The sequence below is a fragment of the Rousettus aegyptiacus genome, unplaced genomic scaffold (assembly GCF_014176215.1).
Source record: "Rousettus aegyptiacus isolate mRouAeg1 unplaced genomic scaffold, mRouAeg1.p scaffold_m13_p_3, whole genome shotgun sequence".
Taxonomy (NCBI): domain Eukaryota; kingdom Metazoa; phylum Chordata; class Mammalia; order Chiroptera; family Pteropodidae; genus Rousettus; species Rousettus aegyptiacus.
In genome coordinates, this window is record NW_023416306.1 from 30,342,271 (window position 1) to 30,359,016 (window position 16,746).

General features: G+C 35.5%; 1 protein-coding gene across 1 annotated transcript in view; it reads right to left on the reverse strand.

Annotated features, from left to right (window-relative positions):
- LOC107502839 (phospholipid-transporting ATPase FetA) overlaps nucleotides 1-16,746 on the reverse strand; it is a 93,714-nt gene that overhangs the window by 61,939 nt on the left and 15,029 nt on the right. Inside the window, exon 4 of the mRNA XM_016130450.2 lies at nucleotides 5,806-5,883. Coding sequence (XP_015985936.2) covers nucleotides 5,806-5,883 — 78 coding nt within the window. The remainder of the gene's footprint in view (nucleotides 1-5,805; nucleotides 5,884-16,746) is intronic.

Genomic DNA, 16,746 nt, shown 5'->3' on the forward strand with positions numbered 1-16,746 from the left:
AGTGCAAGTCTCCAAGTAGTAGATTAGTCAAGGCCCACTTATACCACCAGCCTCTCAGTTCAGTTAAACCCAGCTGCTGGTGAGAGACACTCAGCAGTGAGCCCCTGCTGACATTCTACATCAATAGGTCTAGGTGATTTTGCTAAAGTTACCTTATGCATATGACCGAAATATCTCTATCTCTGAAAATAAGTGAGGAGAGTTGCCAGAGAAGGAAAACTGGCCAATTTCTGGAATTTTTGGTCAGATTAGTTAAAAGTCAATTTAAATTAGGAATACTGGAATTTCTTAGATTCTAAATGATCATGATTTGTCCCATGGTAGTCAAATAGCATATTGAAACATTATAGCTATTAGTGGATTTAGCTAACCATATGGCTTCCAGTCTTGGGTACACACAAAAATTTATATATTATCTCTCCGGAATGCATCCCTAAAATATTTGGAATATAGCCACAAGATGGCATTTCCATCTAAATAATGGTAAGAAGAATAGCAGAGTCATCACAGCAAAGGCCAGAGTCTGTGATCTTACAGAAGAGGCTGTAAATAATTTGTTTTCTCATCACCACTTCATTACGTTTCTAGTTCAGTATACGCACTGTGATGTCTCATGGTTTATACTCAGCTCACTTACCATACTTACTTATAATACCATCTTTCCCCACTAAATAAAGAGTTCCTTTAAACTAAAGACCATGCCTTTTTTTTCTTTTTTCTTTCTTCTTCTTCTTCTTCCTTTTTATTTATTTATTTATTTATTTTTTTGGTCTTTAAATCTCTGTATCGCATTGCTTAGCTCGGCATTAGATCTGGATTTAATAAAGATTTGTTGAATGAAAAACACACAAGTGAATAGATGCTTAGAAACCCGTTCTGTTAAATTGTGGTCAGATTCTATCCAAACCCCTTCTATGGAGGATAATCAGTTCTTGTGGGAGTATCTACATAATCACAGAAGAGCTGGGCTGAAAGAGAAACCCCAGCTAAGACTAATTCCTTGTTGTTCTTTTTATGCTAACATCAGCAAACAGGAGGCTATTCAGAATGGCTAAAGAGAGTGGGGACAGCAGTGTCAAAAAGAACCTGGAGAGGAAACTCACTAAAGTCTTGAATGTCATGAAAGGTCCAGTTCTTCAGCTACTATGGCTCTCCTGTTACTTCTGCCTCTGACCGTCCCCTATAGCTTCACTATTTCTCACTATTTCTCCCGTCTGAGGTTAGCAGGAACAAAACTAGAAGTGCTCAAAGGACAAGACACTAAAGAAAATCAAATACTAATAAAAGCAAACATACACACATCATACACACACGTCACCACCACTACCAACCCTAATTAACAGGGTGCCACAGAAGATTAATTTGGCTGACACAATTCAAGACATGCTCAAAAACAAAGGCCTCACCTCTATCCCTCTTAGAGAACTTTGGCTTCTCTCCATGGGAGAAGCTGACAGGAACACCATTCATATTACTTCTGGCAGATGGAAGTTGAGAGTGGTACTTTGCTATCCTAACCTCATGTAGAATGTGGAAACTATGATTTCTCATCAATGTGGTAAAGGTAAAATCAGTCATGTTTGAACTGCTAAACATCACTGCTAGATACCAGTGCTTCTCAATCATAAAACCTTCCTTGGGACAGATGAGAGACTGGAAAAATTATATTAAAGGTCATCAGTTAAAAACGAAATGCCATTCACACAAAGTTGGATCTAAATGTAAACTCTGTTGATGTAAAGAAGCAATTTAATTCTAAGAGATTCAAAACTTAATCCCCTTTGTTTAGAGTTGCCAGATTTAGCAATAAAAATACAAAAACATAATATGTCTCAAATATTATATGGGACATACATATACTGAAAAATTATTTGAATTCAAATTTAACTGGGAACTGTGTATTTTATCTGACAACCCTGCCTCTATTATTGAGGTCAGGAGACATCCCTACAAATAAGTTCAATTGTAGCTTTAAATTTCCTAAATAAATAGCATTCTAGAAATGAAAGCTAAAAACTTTAGATACCTGTTTTATTCTAAGTAACTTTATTAAAATATAATACATATACTATACAATTTTACTTATTTAAAATAAAATGTATAATTCAATGGTTTTTTAGCATGCTTGCACAGAGCTGTGCAGCACAGATGTCTATTTTTTTGTGTGTTTATTTAAACATGGTACTGTATAGGATTCTACTACTAAGGTTCTGATTAACTTTGTGCTCTACATGCCACAATATGCCCTTCTCCTTCCTGATATTTTTCTGCCTTTTTCCTTTTTCTGTCTTTTCCTTTTAGTTTCTCCAAATTAGTTATTTTCTCCAAAAAGTGATTACACTTTTTCTTTAATGATTATTTAAATCACCCAAAATAATATAAAAATATATTTTAACTGTAAAAGACACAAAATTAGAAATATATAGAGAAAAATACAAAGTTTCCTTTTCTACACCTTCCATTCTTTTCCTCTTTCCCGAGGAAACGATTGCTAACAGACTGGTGTATATCCTAGGGTCCTTTCCTTTTCAGGGTATTTATATACAAACCGATACATACATACTAACACTGGTATGTGTGTGTGTGTGTGTATACATGAATGAGATCCTACTATATGTATTGCTCTGCAAGTCGCTTTTTTCTTTTCACACTATGTATTAGAGATCTTTCCATATCAATATATACGAGTATATCTCATCCTTTTGAATTTACTACCTAATATTATTTAACCATGTATCAATACTTGTTAGTTTTTTATTGTGGTGGTGATGATGGCAATGATGATATTTATAGGTGGTACATGTGGTAAAGGAGAGGGGAAGAGGAAGTATAATAAATGAGACAGGCTTGCAAACTCTCCAGGACAGAGTAAGCTTTATAGGCCCTGTCCTAGCAGATAATTTAGTGGAACTACATAATATACACATAAAGCAACAACTCAAGGCAGGATATAAATAAGATTTTAAATGAATTTTAGAGACCCAAAAGAATTGAAATCATATGTCCACACAAAAACTTGTACATGAATGTTTATAGTAGCATTGTTCACAATAGCTAAAAAGTGAAAACAACCCAAATGTCTAATAACTGATGGATAAACAAATTATGGTATATCCATACAATGGAATGTTATTCAGCCATAAAAAGAAATGAAGTACTGATACATGCTGCAACATGGATGAACCTTGAAAACACTAAGTGAAAGAAGCAAGTCACACAATTCTACATGTTGTATGATTCCATTTGTCATGTCCGGAATAGACAAATCTATAGAAATAGAAAGATTATCAGGGGCCATGGGAGGGGAAAATTGGGGGTGATTACTAGTGGGTATGGGGTTTCTTTTTGTGAAAAAGTTCTAAAATTAAATTATGGTCATGGTTGTACAATTCTGTGAATATATTAAAAATCACTGAATTATCTGTCTTAAAAGGGCGAATTTTATGGTATATGATATATATCTCAGTAAGGCCATTATTTTTTAAAAAAACTGTAGAAACCAAGCACTATAGGAACTCAGGAAGGAAAGAGAATGGTGGGTGTGGGAGGGATTGGTGGCTAGAATAGCTGGAGAAGTCTTCATGGAGAAGGACTTGCACTAAATCTAAAAGATGACTTTAGATTTATTATAGATGTAGGGGACAGGTAGGTATCTGAGCAGGAAGAAGAACTTTGTCACTGAGGCTAGATAAGCTGTATGATGGTATACTAGACAGGAAGAGTCTAAAGGAGGCAGGAAACAGGACTATAAAGTTAGGACTTTAATGTTAGGCTAATGACCTTAAATTTTATCTAGTACTGACAAGGAATCTCAGAAAGATTTTGAGTCAGGGGGCAGGGGTGAGGAGGTGGGGTGGTAATGTGATAAAACTGGAACTTCAGAGAGATTAACAAGCTATATTTACAGAGAAACAGATTACAGATATAAAGACCACTTAAAAGATTGCTGTAACAGTGAACACTTGAAATGATGAGGGCCTGAACTAAGAAAGTGGTGAAAAATAGAAAGGAGAGGAACCTGTCAACGTCAAGCACATAAAGTACTCTATATGTACTTTAACCTTTCCAATTGCAAAGGGCTCATAGCCCAGAAAAGGGCAGAGGTACCTGCCAAATTACTGGGTTTGCAACTGTTATTTTGTCAACTCACACCAGAGGCTGATGTCTCAGATGGACCAGTATTAATTGCTCACTGTTCAAAACAGCACATGTAATAACTCTACTGCAGTAGGTAGGTATGCCTAGCCTACCTGAAGGGATTTAGGTCAGGAAAACTGGTAAGTTTCAATTAATTTAATTTCAATTAGTTTCAATTAGTTTCAATTAACTTTCACTGGCAAAACTTTTGAACTTCGAGATGACCCACATTTATAAATGTTCAAGTTATTAACTTTCTGAAAGTATCAAGCTCTCATAGATTATTTTTTCACACATTTACCTAGCATTTGCCATGTGCCAGATACTGTCCTAAGTGCTTTATAAATTCTACATCATTTACTTCTCACAACATCCTTATGAGGTAGCAATATTAGCCTCATTTATAGATGAGAAACTATAGCATAGAGTGTTGTCCAAGATAACATGGTAAGTAGTAAAGCTAAGATTCAAACCTATATAGTATGGCTCCAGAATCCATGCTCTTGACCACAATGCCTCCTACATGAACTTTCTTCATAGCACTTATTATAGATATAATTTGATATTTCTCTATGTTATTATTTAATGTGCTATTAATTAAAGGCTGTCCCTCACAAAACCATAATCTCCGTAAGAACAGAGATTCTGTCTAGTTTTTGTTGCCACTGTATTGCCAGCATGTAGTACAGTCACTGGCATTCATTTGGTGATCAATAAGTATTTATTGAATAAATAAATCATTCTTTATTAGTGATCACTACAGTTTTCATTTGCTTTGAATTTACTACACCCTAAAGTATTCTGCTGTCTATATATCGTTCTGTTCATAAGAAGATGGAGAAATTGGTTAGATCGTTTGTTTTCCTCAATGCTCCCTCCTTGAGCAGTTATGAAAGTAGACAAGAACTCCCTAGTTTTCCTTTGGTTGGGAGTTTCCTGATTTCCTCTTCCTGAAACTAGGGCTCTTAGAATGGGCTCCCTCCAGGAATCAGACAACTGCATAATGACAGAATGTAAAGAAGGAAGAGTATAGCCTTAAACAAGTGACCTAATTTCATTTCCCGCACCTTCTCCATTCTGACTTGCTTTTTCAAAATTTAAGTCATAAATTTTTTTGTCATATGAGTCAGTTTCATTTTGAAAGAGAGCTTGAGTGTGATTAAACCAGCTCCCTTTAGTATTTCGATCCACCAAAGAAAAGCATTGAAATGGAAATACTCCCTAATCCACAGCCAGATCCACTTGCTCTGGCCACAGAATGGCTGCATTGGTAATTTGTTTTTTACATTTGTCACTTCTTTTTAGCAGGAGGTTGTTGCGAAGGATGGGGAGAGGAAAAAGGAACACATGCTTTCTTGGTGAACTTCCAAATAAAAGTACAAAATAAAGTACAAAAGATGAGATTGTAACTACTCAAATTAGAATTCTCAGATGACAAAACAGTGGGACCTGTACTTATTAAGTATGAAGTATTTATTTCTGCAAACTATATTATTTCCTTTCCTGGCCAGTTGTTTGGTAGATTGGTAGTCTGATTGATAGGTTGGTCAATCTGTTTATCTGTCAAGTGTGTGTCTGTGCGCTTGTGTGTGCGCATGCGCACACACACATTTTTTAGAGGCAATAATAATGACATACAGACAGATACCTCTTACTGAGTTCACCTACTTCCATTATGTCTTTCCTCATTTTTGCTTTCAAATACGGACATGGCAGAGTAGTACAAATTATAATTCGATGGAATTTCTGTAAATAAAATAAAAAGATTCAGAATGAGAATTTCTCATGCTGATATCATTTCACTTAAACATGTTCTTAAGAAACTTGAAACATCTCTGAAATAAAAAATAATCTATCTCTAAGATATATATACTAAATTTTAGAATTCATTTCATATGTCTTCATCATAAAATTATATTTTCAAAGCTTGGGAAACATTCTATTTCCTGGCAACTAAGTCTAACCTGATGACTACAATCTGTCAGAAAAACATTCTGAAACTTGAAACGAGCAAAAGAAATTATTAGGCAATATGCGAGTGCAGGTACAACTAGTTTTCCACTGGCTGGACATTTCTATAACTGTAAGGCAGAGATTAACTTGTAGAGATTTATCCAGTAGAGATACAAACATTTTATCTCTGGTAGAAAAGATAACTCAAAGGTTATGGTTTATGCACTTTAGGACTTTAACAATTTGTGTATAATTTAGAAATCTTAACATTTCTTTATTGAATTACCTATAAATACTTAGCTCCTAAATTTTCACTTGAACTGGTCTTAATATTTTACTCACTCTCTTATTTACTGAGTTTAATTTTTTGACATATGTTCATTTTATATTTATGTGTTGTGTTCCTTAACCTTTTAAAAGTTATACTTTATTAAACCCATGAGTTTGCTACATTGAAAAACCCTTTCTTCCTTTCTTTCTCTCTACCCTTAACCCAACTCAGAAAAACCCAATAAAGTATATTTATTTTAGTTCATAGATCTATTTTAGGTCTCCTAAGTCATTGAATATGGATTAGTTAAGACTAGAAAACTTTATAGGTACTTTCAACTTAATCACCCCAAACAAGTTTAGATGGGAAAAAAAAAAAATCACAAACTTGAGGGACATGTAGAATCTACGTAAAAGTGTGTTCCTAGCCTAGGGATGTTCAACTGTCAGAAAAAAAATAATAACCTGGACAACTGTGATCACTTTGGAATGAGAACAAAGCTTCCAGTTCTACCCTTAGTGAGTCCCAAGTGACCTCATTAAGGATACAACTGCATCAAATAACTTTAGGGGACAGGAGTTAATAGTAGTTAGATGTGAAACAGTAGGAAATGAAGTGCTGGGAATTGTGACAAACTGGTGAGTGCATTTCACTTATAAAGGTATCCGAAAACAAAAAAGAAAATTAAATGTTGTGCAGGCAAAACAAAATTCACTTGTGCTTGTTGGCTATAAGTTTTGTTTCCCAACCTAAGATTTCTGTTTCTTCTATTGATAGAATCTGTGTTCTCTTATCCAAGGTTAGCAGTTCTAATATAACCATTCTCTAGGCACCCAGTTGTACTCTTAGCTGCCTATACCCCCACCTTTGGCTTGAGGTTCCTGCTGCTGCAGAGAAAGTAGAGCCAAGGATGGGATGTCCTGAAGTTCTGGATTCTCTCCAACCCCTGTAGACCACCAGGCAGCTTTGAGAGGGCACTCTGGCCAAATCCACGCAAGCGGCACAGCTTGGAATGTTAAATGGTTATAAGGCACTTAGTCAGCCAGGGCTAAGTAATCACTGTTTAGCTGGAACCAGGTGTTCAACCAATCTTGTGATGCTCTCTGCATGCACATCACATCATCTAGCAGCCAAATGGAAAGGACATTTAAGTTCAGAGACAGAATGGGAGAGTGTGAGGTAAGAGAGGAAGAAATGGAATATGAGAGAGAAAAGGGAAGAGATGGAGGGGGGAACAAAAAGGATTAGGAGCCAGAGAACTGGGAAATGGGTTTTATTTCTAAGTCTGCTACTAATTAATGGCAGTGTGATTTGTGGCCAGTTATTAACCACTTTATGCCTCAATTTTTTTCTGAAAAGAGAAAAATTTATTTTTTTAGGAAACAAGAAATAAATTAGGCAGATAGATACATGACGGAGAAAGGGATAAATCGGTCAGAGAGAGATTTAGGGGCAATTATGTATTACAAACTAAGTACCACATTAGTTTCCATTATGGAGCTGAGAAAAAGAACTATGAAGAGATTAAATTAAATAAGGAATTAAAATATCTGCCACTGTTGCTTGACATAAAGTAGTCAATCAATAAATGGTGATATTTAAAAATTTTAATATACGTGCCTGCAAGATTGGTAAAAAATTTTGTCTAATAATACTGTGTTAGAAAGAAAGCGGAACTACTAGAGCACTTTACATACTGTTGGTAGTATTAAAAATTGGACAATCACTTTGAAAAACAATTTGGCTTCATCTAGTGAAGTTGATGGAGTATCTACCCTATAACCCAGCAAGTCCATTTTTAGGTATCTACCCTAAGGAAACTCTCATAACATATTGAGAGTGTGAGGTAGCATTGATTATAACAGCAAAACTGGAAACCAACCAAATGGCTATCAGAGGAGACTAGAGAAACAACTTGTGGTATGTTTATACACTGTAAAGCTATATAGAAGTGAAAATTAGTTAACTACATTTATACATATTAACATTGATAAATGAGGAATATAATATTTAGGGAAAAGATAAACTTTAAAAGAATACATACAGTATTATATGTAATTTACAAAAAGTTAAAAATCATATAAAACTATATCATTAGGGATACATACTCTCAAGGTAAACCTATAAAGAGAAGCAAGGGAATGAAAAATACAAAATTCAGGATAGAGGTGAGGGAGTGGGACATGATAGAGAAGCATACTGAGAGCTTCAAGCTACACTTTGTGCTCATGTTTTTGTTACTCTTTACAATGTACACACATTATGTACTTTGGATCTATTCAATAAATAACTAAAGAACTAAAAAAATTAAAATGAATACGACCAACTGTAGGAAACACTCTTCCTATCTTACTCAGAAAAGTAATTTTAAAATAACCCTTATTGAAGGAGAAGGTTCATTTTGGGTCACTACATTTTGAAATATGATTTATTTTGAGGTAAGTTTAAATTTTCAGATTTGCAAAACAGCATAGAGAATTTCCATAAACTCTTCACCCACCTTACTCTATGTTAACATCTTACATAAACATAGAAAAATTAACAAACTAAGAAATTAACCCAGGTAAAATATTAACTGAAGTACATAATTTATTATTATTTTTACCAATTCTTTCCAACAATGTCCTTTTTTTGTTGTTGTTCTAGGATCCCACATTGCCTTTAATTGTAGATCTCCTCCAACCTGTGACTATTCCTCCTCACTCTTTCCTTGTTCGTGGAGAGTGGGTTGCAAGCTGACAAGGTCCTTGCAATCTGTGAGGTCAACCAAGGGTTGCCTCACCTCTACGAACCCTCTTAAAAATGGGGAGAATCTATGGAAATGCAAACGATTATAGCAGGGTGTGTAGGTTGGGTGAGGATAATATGTTCTTGTATAAAAGCAGCTTGCAAAAATGAAACTGTGCCATTGCTCCACCATCAGTGGACGATGGTCCTCCTGATCCTACCTTTCTGTCTTCTTTCTTTTCTTAATCTCCCACCATTCCCAGATTTTCCAGGGCTGTGCTGGACATGGAAGGATTTACCACTTGCTGGATGTGGCACTTGTTTCTCGTGGTTTCAACATTTTTGAAATGTTGGTACTGGCCTGTTGTTCTGCAGAAGGTGCCTCAACTTGAGCTGATCTGATATGCCCTTCTCAGTGCATGGCCGGAGATACGTGCTGTTGTATGTAGATCACTTGGCAAAGATGGTGTCTGCCAGAACTCTCCATTGCAAATTATTTTCCCCTTTGTGATTACTCAATATTTGGGGGAAGGGACATCATATTTTAAAAATGATGTTGGAAAACAGTAGAGTCATAAAAGAAGCACGAAAGAGAAATAAAGGAATAGCACCAACTTCTATACATCTTGGTTAGAGGAATTAAACTCTTTCATTTAGACATGAGAATTTAAAGGTAGAAATAACAGGTCCCACCTTGAGTTGTTAATCTCCAAACTGCCTCAAACTTGGACTGAATCTGTTCTCCAGAAAACAGAGCTTTTTACCAACAAAGGAAGAAACTCCTGGTTGACTTGAATGCTATTGAGAATCTCACACAGAAGCAGATGTTTATACATCATTCCGAGTACAGTTTCTCAAAACTGTTGTGTAAAATCATGAAAGCTTCCAGTCTATTAAGGTTTTTCAGAGTTAGCTATTATACCCAATGCACAAATCCCCAGAGTTACTCCAGAAATCAAAGTTCCCTCATCTCAATTCCCATCTGATGAATCTCAGTAAATATAACAAATTTTTTCCTTTTATAATGCAAAAAAAAAAAAAAAAAAGACTTACCTTGAAATGCTTCTAAAAGGCACAGCCTAAACCCACCAGCCCTCCACACTACACTTCTCAGTTACAATCCCTGCGTTATCCTCTCCTTATTTCAACCACAACTTTTTCCTGGTAGGAAAACACTCTAGGAAAACAAGGATCTTTTAAATTTAGGAACTTTAAAACTCCAGGAGGGGCAAGAAGATGTTGAAACATCTACTAATCTATGATGTCATTTAGACAACTAGATTTCCTTCAGCTTCCTATTTCTGATTCCTGGCTTTGGGGAACTTCCCAAATACCTTTGTTGTGTATTTTTTTCTTCTGTGTCCTCTACTTACGGAAAATGAAGTGAATCTCAAAACTCTCATTTACAATCCACTTTTTTCGAAGGTGATTCATGGATTCCTAATAACTTTTAGATTAACTTGGATTTGATTTCAGGTTGTTTAAAGCAAAGAGCTGAAGATGAATAGAAAATAAATTTCAAATGTAAAGTAAAATAGAAAGGAACATGCAAATAGCTAAGAATCATTACAGTTTCTTAGCTACTGCTTCTATTTTCAAACTCACGGTCTTCCTCAAGAGGTATCTGCTCAGTCTATAAGGCAGTTTTGTAAAGCAACTCAATGCTACTAAAACCTCTCTTTTCTGCCTAGTTCTGTAAATTGGATCTGAACAAATACTGGAGTCCACACGATCTCATCTGGAGCTTGTAATTTTACAGTATCACAAAGTAAGCTCCTTATTAGGTAGTATAAATCTGATGCTTTTGAGATGATTCATTTTCCTTTTCTTTTAGTCTATAAAAATAAATCAATGTTTACTAAGCTATTTTTAACTATTTGCACATATAGTTAACAAATGTCTGTTGAATGGAATCTTAGAAACCAAGTGTTATGTTTTCTTTTAAACAAATGTTATTTGTTTTAAAATTGGGGGCAAGAGTGAGATAATAGAAAGAGCACTGACTAATGGAGAGTTTGGAAACTTCTATTCTTTCTTTGAGTTTTCTAGCTTCCCTCTCTCACTCTAAAAAATATAATGTAAAGCAGGGGTTTTCGATGGTGTTATGTAGAGCAGGGAGGTTTCTCAGGAGCTGAAGTAGTGTTGGGGTAGAGGGGAATAAGAAGGAAGAAAAGGACAGTATTTCCTCTCCCTTAACTTGAATAAATCTGCTTTTATCTGAAATTTTCCTATATTTCAAATTGAAAAAGTACTTTTTCCTGCTAAAAATAAAGCTGGAAAATGACCTAGATGCTTCTGAGTTAAGTGCTTATCTAAGTTAAAATGTACATTTGTAGATAGAACTCAATCTCCAGGTAAGCCTAGCACAGTTCAAAGTCCTTAAATAGCCTCTCTCAGTGTACCTAACCCTGGCTTTTATGTGGTCTTGGCACAAATTCTGAACAAAAGATGGACTACTGGGACCATGTGAAGACATTTCACCTCCTCATGTCAATCTTTTCTATTCCCACAGTCATCCCATAGTTCATTAAGATACTTAATCTTCTCCCATGTTTTCATGACAATTCATTTTTCTGTTTTCTCTCCTACTTATAGTCAAAGTAGAGTTAGGCTGATCTAAATTTAAACTCTGGAGCCAACACTTTGCGTGACCTTGGGCTAATGAGATAATCAGGATAAACTTCAGATTCCTTCTCTCTCACATGTATATAATCACTTCACCTTGGTTTCAAGGATATATAAAGTATATGAGCTCCTTCTATATTGCCTTGCACATAATGGTGCTCTTCCCCCAAAGATTGTTCTTATTGCTGTTTTGTGTGCTTTCACTGAGTTATGATATCATATCCTCTCATTGTATCCTCTCAACTCTAAAACTATCTGTTCCAAACTCATACTGTTGGATATTTCCCATTAGGTGCTCACTAGCATCTCAGGATAAACATGTTCCAAAGTGATATTTCTCACTTTCCCTGATTTTAAGCATATCTGCTCCTCTGTCTTACTATTCTGTAACTTGTTCATGCAATCTAAGCTTCACCTTCTGTTCCTCCTCTGATAATCTGAAAGGTTCTACATATTCCATCTGAGGGTCTCTTGAAGCTGTTGCCTCCTTTCTAATTGCACTAATACCACCTCAGATTCTTTATACTTTACTCCTGGAATTAATATCCTGTTATTTGCTTCCAACTCTTACAAACTCTCCACTGCTGCCCTAAAGCACAACAGTGACCATGTTTTCTTACCCACCAGTTCAAAAACCTTCGATGGCTTCCCAAAGGTTACTGAATGAAGTCAAGATATCAGCCACACATTCAAGATGTTCATATTTGAACCTGAACTATTCTGTCATCTTTCTCTTCTACTATTCATGGTTATTTAAATTAGACTATGTACAATCCCATATATGGCCCACACTTTTCCTGCATATATGCCACTGCTCACACTGTTCCTTCCAGGGGTAACGCCCTGCTTTATATCAGTCAAATCCTTCACAGGCTATGTTACAAAAGCCAGCTCAAAATCCATGAATTTCTCAATGAAGTTTCTCTGTTCCCCTGATCCAGAAATAATCTTTCCCTCCTCCCAATTCCCATATCACTTTGTATTAGTCTCCTAAAATTAATCATTTTTTCTGCCTTGAGTTATAATTATTTTTTGAATTTTATTTCCTCTAAAAGATTGCTAAGTATGATCATGTCTGTTTAATTTCCCTGTCCTCCAAAGCCCTAGCACAGGGCCCGGCTTCTAAGTAGGAGATTGGCGAAAATGTGAACTTGAAAAAAAAAAGAAGATGAGCAGTAGGTAAGTTTATTAAGAATATCAGCCCAAGAAAATCTTTCTGAAAAACATGTTACAAGATGTCTCCTGCTGATAACTTCATCAAGACAATTGCTATAAAGAACACAAACACTTTATCTGGTGATGTTTAAAATAAGCTCTGGGATCTGTAAATCTCTCAATTAAAATCAATCCAAAGACACATTCCCCTTAGCTGCTCCACTTCATTAGATACAAATGTGGCAGCAATAAAGGAGGGAGTATCTGTAAAAAACATAATCCCAAATCCTAAAATGTGAGGGTTTTCAGGTCCCACATGTCACTTCTCTGCTGGGTGCGGGGTGGGGGGGGGGTGGTCTATGGTCCTCTACTTCACAGCAGAAGGCAGAACATCTCTAATGTTACCGACAAGCTGTGGGAGATTAATTAAGTCACTTCAGTATGACTTAATCCCATATGTCCCCAGGAAACTCTAGGTTTAAGACTAAACTGGAAAAATCCCTGGATCACCATGTTAACTGGAGTTGTAAAGTGGTTTTCTCACATCATATGGGGTTTTACTGGGTGTAAAGGAGAGTCATAGAGGGACCAGGCTGAACTAAATTAAACTAAGCCCAAGTAAAAAGAATCACTTTCAGAATTGGCTTCCACTCCTATCAGGAATGTCTGGGCTGAGCCATCCTGGATCTTTGATAGGTATTTAGGGTTACTTCATTTTTGGAAATTACAGAATTTTACAATTGAAAAGGCACTGGCATATATATAGGCCATTCTCACACCTAGAGTGGTCGGTCATTCCTGTGTTTAGCAACCCTGGCCACCTTGCTTAAATACTTCCAGTGAAAAAGAAATCACTGTCTCTCATAATGGCCTCTACATTTTCAGATAGCTCTATTTATAAATTCCTTTATTCATTAAATTTCTCCTGACTCCTATAAGTCCTGCAGGCAAGCAAGAACCAACAGTAGGGCCCAACTAAGTTCTATCTTTATCTCTCTCCAGCTGGTGAGCACTGAGATGAATGAGCACACAGTCCTTGAGTGTAACACTTAACATAGTATCTTCCACCTATCATCACCTTCCATCATGTGGTAATGTGGTTGCTGCACTAGGTGCTGTGCACCAGGGTCCTGAGCCCTAATATCTGGCTGATTTGCCACCTACTATATGAGCAGCATCCAATAAAATGAATTATGAGCACTTTACTTGTTTCTTAGCACAGACCTAGGACATCCTAGCTTTGCTGCTTGCCCGAATTCATAAAAGTACTCTACTCCAATCTTATCCAACCTCAAAACTTTCTAGGGATTTCAATTCTCCAATTTATCTCTCAGAGATTTCTAATAACCTTACTGACATTTACTCTACATGTTTTAATTTAAGTCTAACAAATCCAAATCACGTGCTAGCCCAATTCTATCCAAAGCAAGGGGTAACAGTTCTGCTCACTGCAGTTCTGACAATAGATTGAGCAGGTGGGCACAATTATTCATTCTTACAGGAGTCCTCAGCAACTCCAATCTAACAGAGAATCCTGCACTCCCCAAATTTCAGTAAATACTAATGGACTTCTCCTAAGTCATGCTTAGTGGTCAGCTTTATGGTTGATCTCAGGAAGTTGTGTGGTCCTCGATAGGGAGGCCATAGGACTCAAAAGAGAATTTGGGGACCTGATTTCAAACATACCCACCCATACATGCCCTTGAAAGAAAGTTAACAATAATAAACATTAATGTTTAACCATCTACAAAAATATTCCTTGAAGTTATCTGCTTAAGAGATGACTTAAAAATGTGTTGATAAGATTAAAGTACAGCCTATATAAATCTTAGCATAGGACTTAGGGTTCTTCTCTAGAAAAGAAGGCATGAAGTTAAAATAGAACTAACCTAAGAGAAGCTCTGCTCTTTAAAGCTAACATTGTAGTCATGAAAAAATAAAGGAATGACAGTTTTAGAACGGAAAATATACAGATGATGTATTATAGAACTGTATCCTAAAACCTATATAACTTTATTAACCAATGTCACACCAATAAATTTAATAATAAAAATAGAATTATATAAAAAAAGAAAATACGGGAACATTTATCAGTGTTTCAACCATTGCCTGGGAAAAAAAATTCTTTGATTATAATGACTATCAGAATTATTTGGAAAGAGATATCTCTAGAACAGTTTAACAGACTATTAGAATACCATATCTCAATGTAAATGCCACATTAAAAACATCTAGTTCTCTTTGCTGCAATTCTGGGATCTCTGGGTAGAGCTGGCCACTAGAATGCAATGCTCTAAACATTATTAGATTTACCATGGTGAATTTGTAAACTAGCTGTCTTGTTGAAAAATTATTCCTTCCAGAATAAAAAGACTGAATTGATACCCTGGGACCAGGTAACTTCTAGGACAAGCTGTAAACTAAATTTTTGAATGTGTAAACCTTGGATTGGTAAGCCCACATTGACATATACAGTATTTTGTAAAACTTGATGACTAGAGATTCATGAAATCCTAAGATTTTAACTCAGCTCTGTTAAGACTATTCTGAGTCTCAGTCTTCTCATCACCACCTGAGAAATTTGAACAAGGTAATTTCTACTGCCCCTACCAGTCTTAGAATTATTCTATGACTCTAGAAATTATTAGAAATAACAAAATTTCAGTAAGGTGCCTAGTTACAATATAAATTTACAACTAAATAGCCTTTTTAGATACTTATAATAACTAGTTAGAAAAACATGAAAAAAGTACCATTTAAATAACAACAAAATTTAAAACATCTAGGAATAAGCTTAATAATAAATGTATAGATCTACATGAAAAGCCACAGAATTTTACTGAGGGACACAGAAGAAAACCTGAATAGAGAAATATCATGTTCCTGGATAGGGAGACTCAATGTTGCAAAAATATAAACTATCCCTGAGATTAATCTACAAATAATGCAATCACTATTAAATGAAAATTTTTGAACTTGAATAATTTTAAAATGTAACTGTAAAGGGAGCACTCGTTCACTACCTGTTCCAAAGAGGGTTTTCTAGAGAAGGTGAAATTTCATGAGTCCTTTGAATAAAGGGAAACACCAATACACATTTTGAGAGAAAAACAAACAAACATTACTTATATCACCAAGCCTGGGATATATGTGTAATACCATAAATTGGACATTATCAGATTTAATATTTGTATAACTTCAACTTTCAAGAGTAACTTTGAAAGCTCACACTATGGAATGATTTTACTGAAGCATAAATCTGAATTGGGTACCTCTGTGAAGTTAGCTTGCAGGAGTCACTAAGCAGTGGATGAACCAGATGACTATCTAGAATTTGCATCTCGCAGGCTTTTTTTGGGGTCTACTTGCTATCATTTATGCAGTAACTTTCATTTCAGATCCAGAGCTTACTTTTTCAATTACATTTTATTTTAAATTATTTATTTTTATTCAATTACATTTATTCTATGAGAAATTATATGCTACAATGATATTCACCAACTTATTCATTCATTAATGGGGACACACACAAATACACACACCATGGTTGGCTGGTCATAAGGCTCTGAAGAAACAGAGGAAGAACACGACAAGTTGAAAGTAGGGACAAAAGTGGCTAGAGATGAATAATCAAGGATCAAGAAAAGAGTAGAGATTGGTGGAGAAGAAAGAAAGAGACTGCAGAAACTTGTAGAAATTTAAATGAAATGAATAAGGTTATAGAAAGGTTCTTAAGTTCATTTAACAAATGTGTTAAATATTATATTAAGGGCTAGGGAATGTAGAATCAGACATTATCCCTAATACTGCCTTGAAGAAACTCACTGTCTAGTAAGGGAGACATAGGAGTAAATAATTACTATACAGTGTGGTTGGTA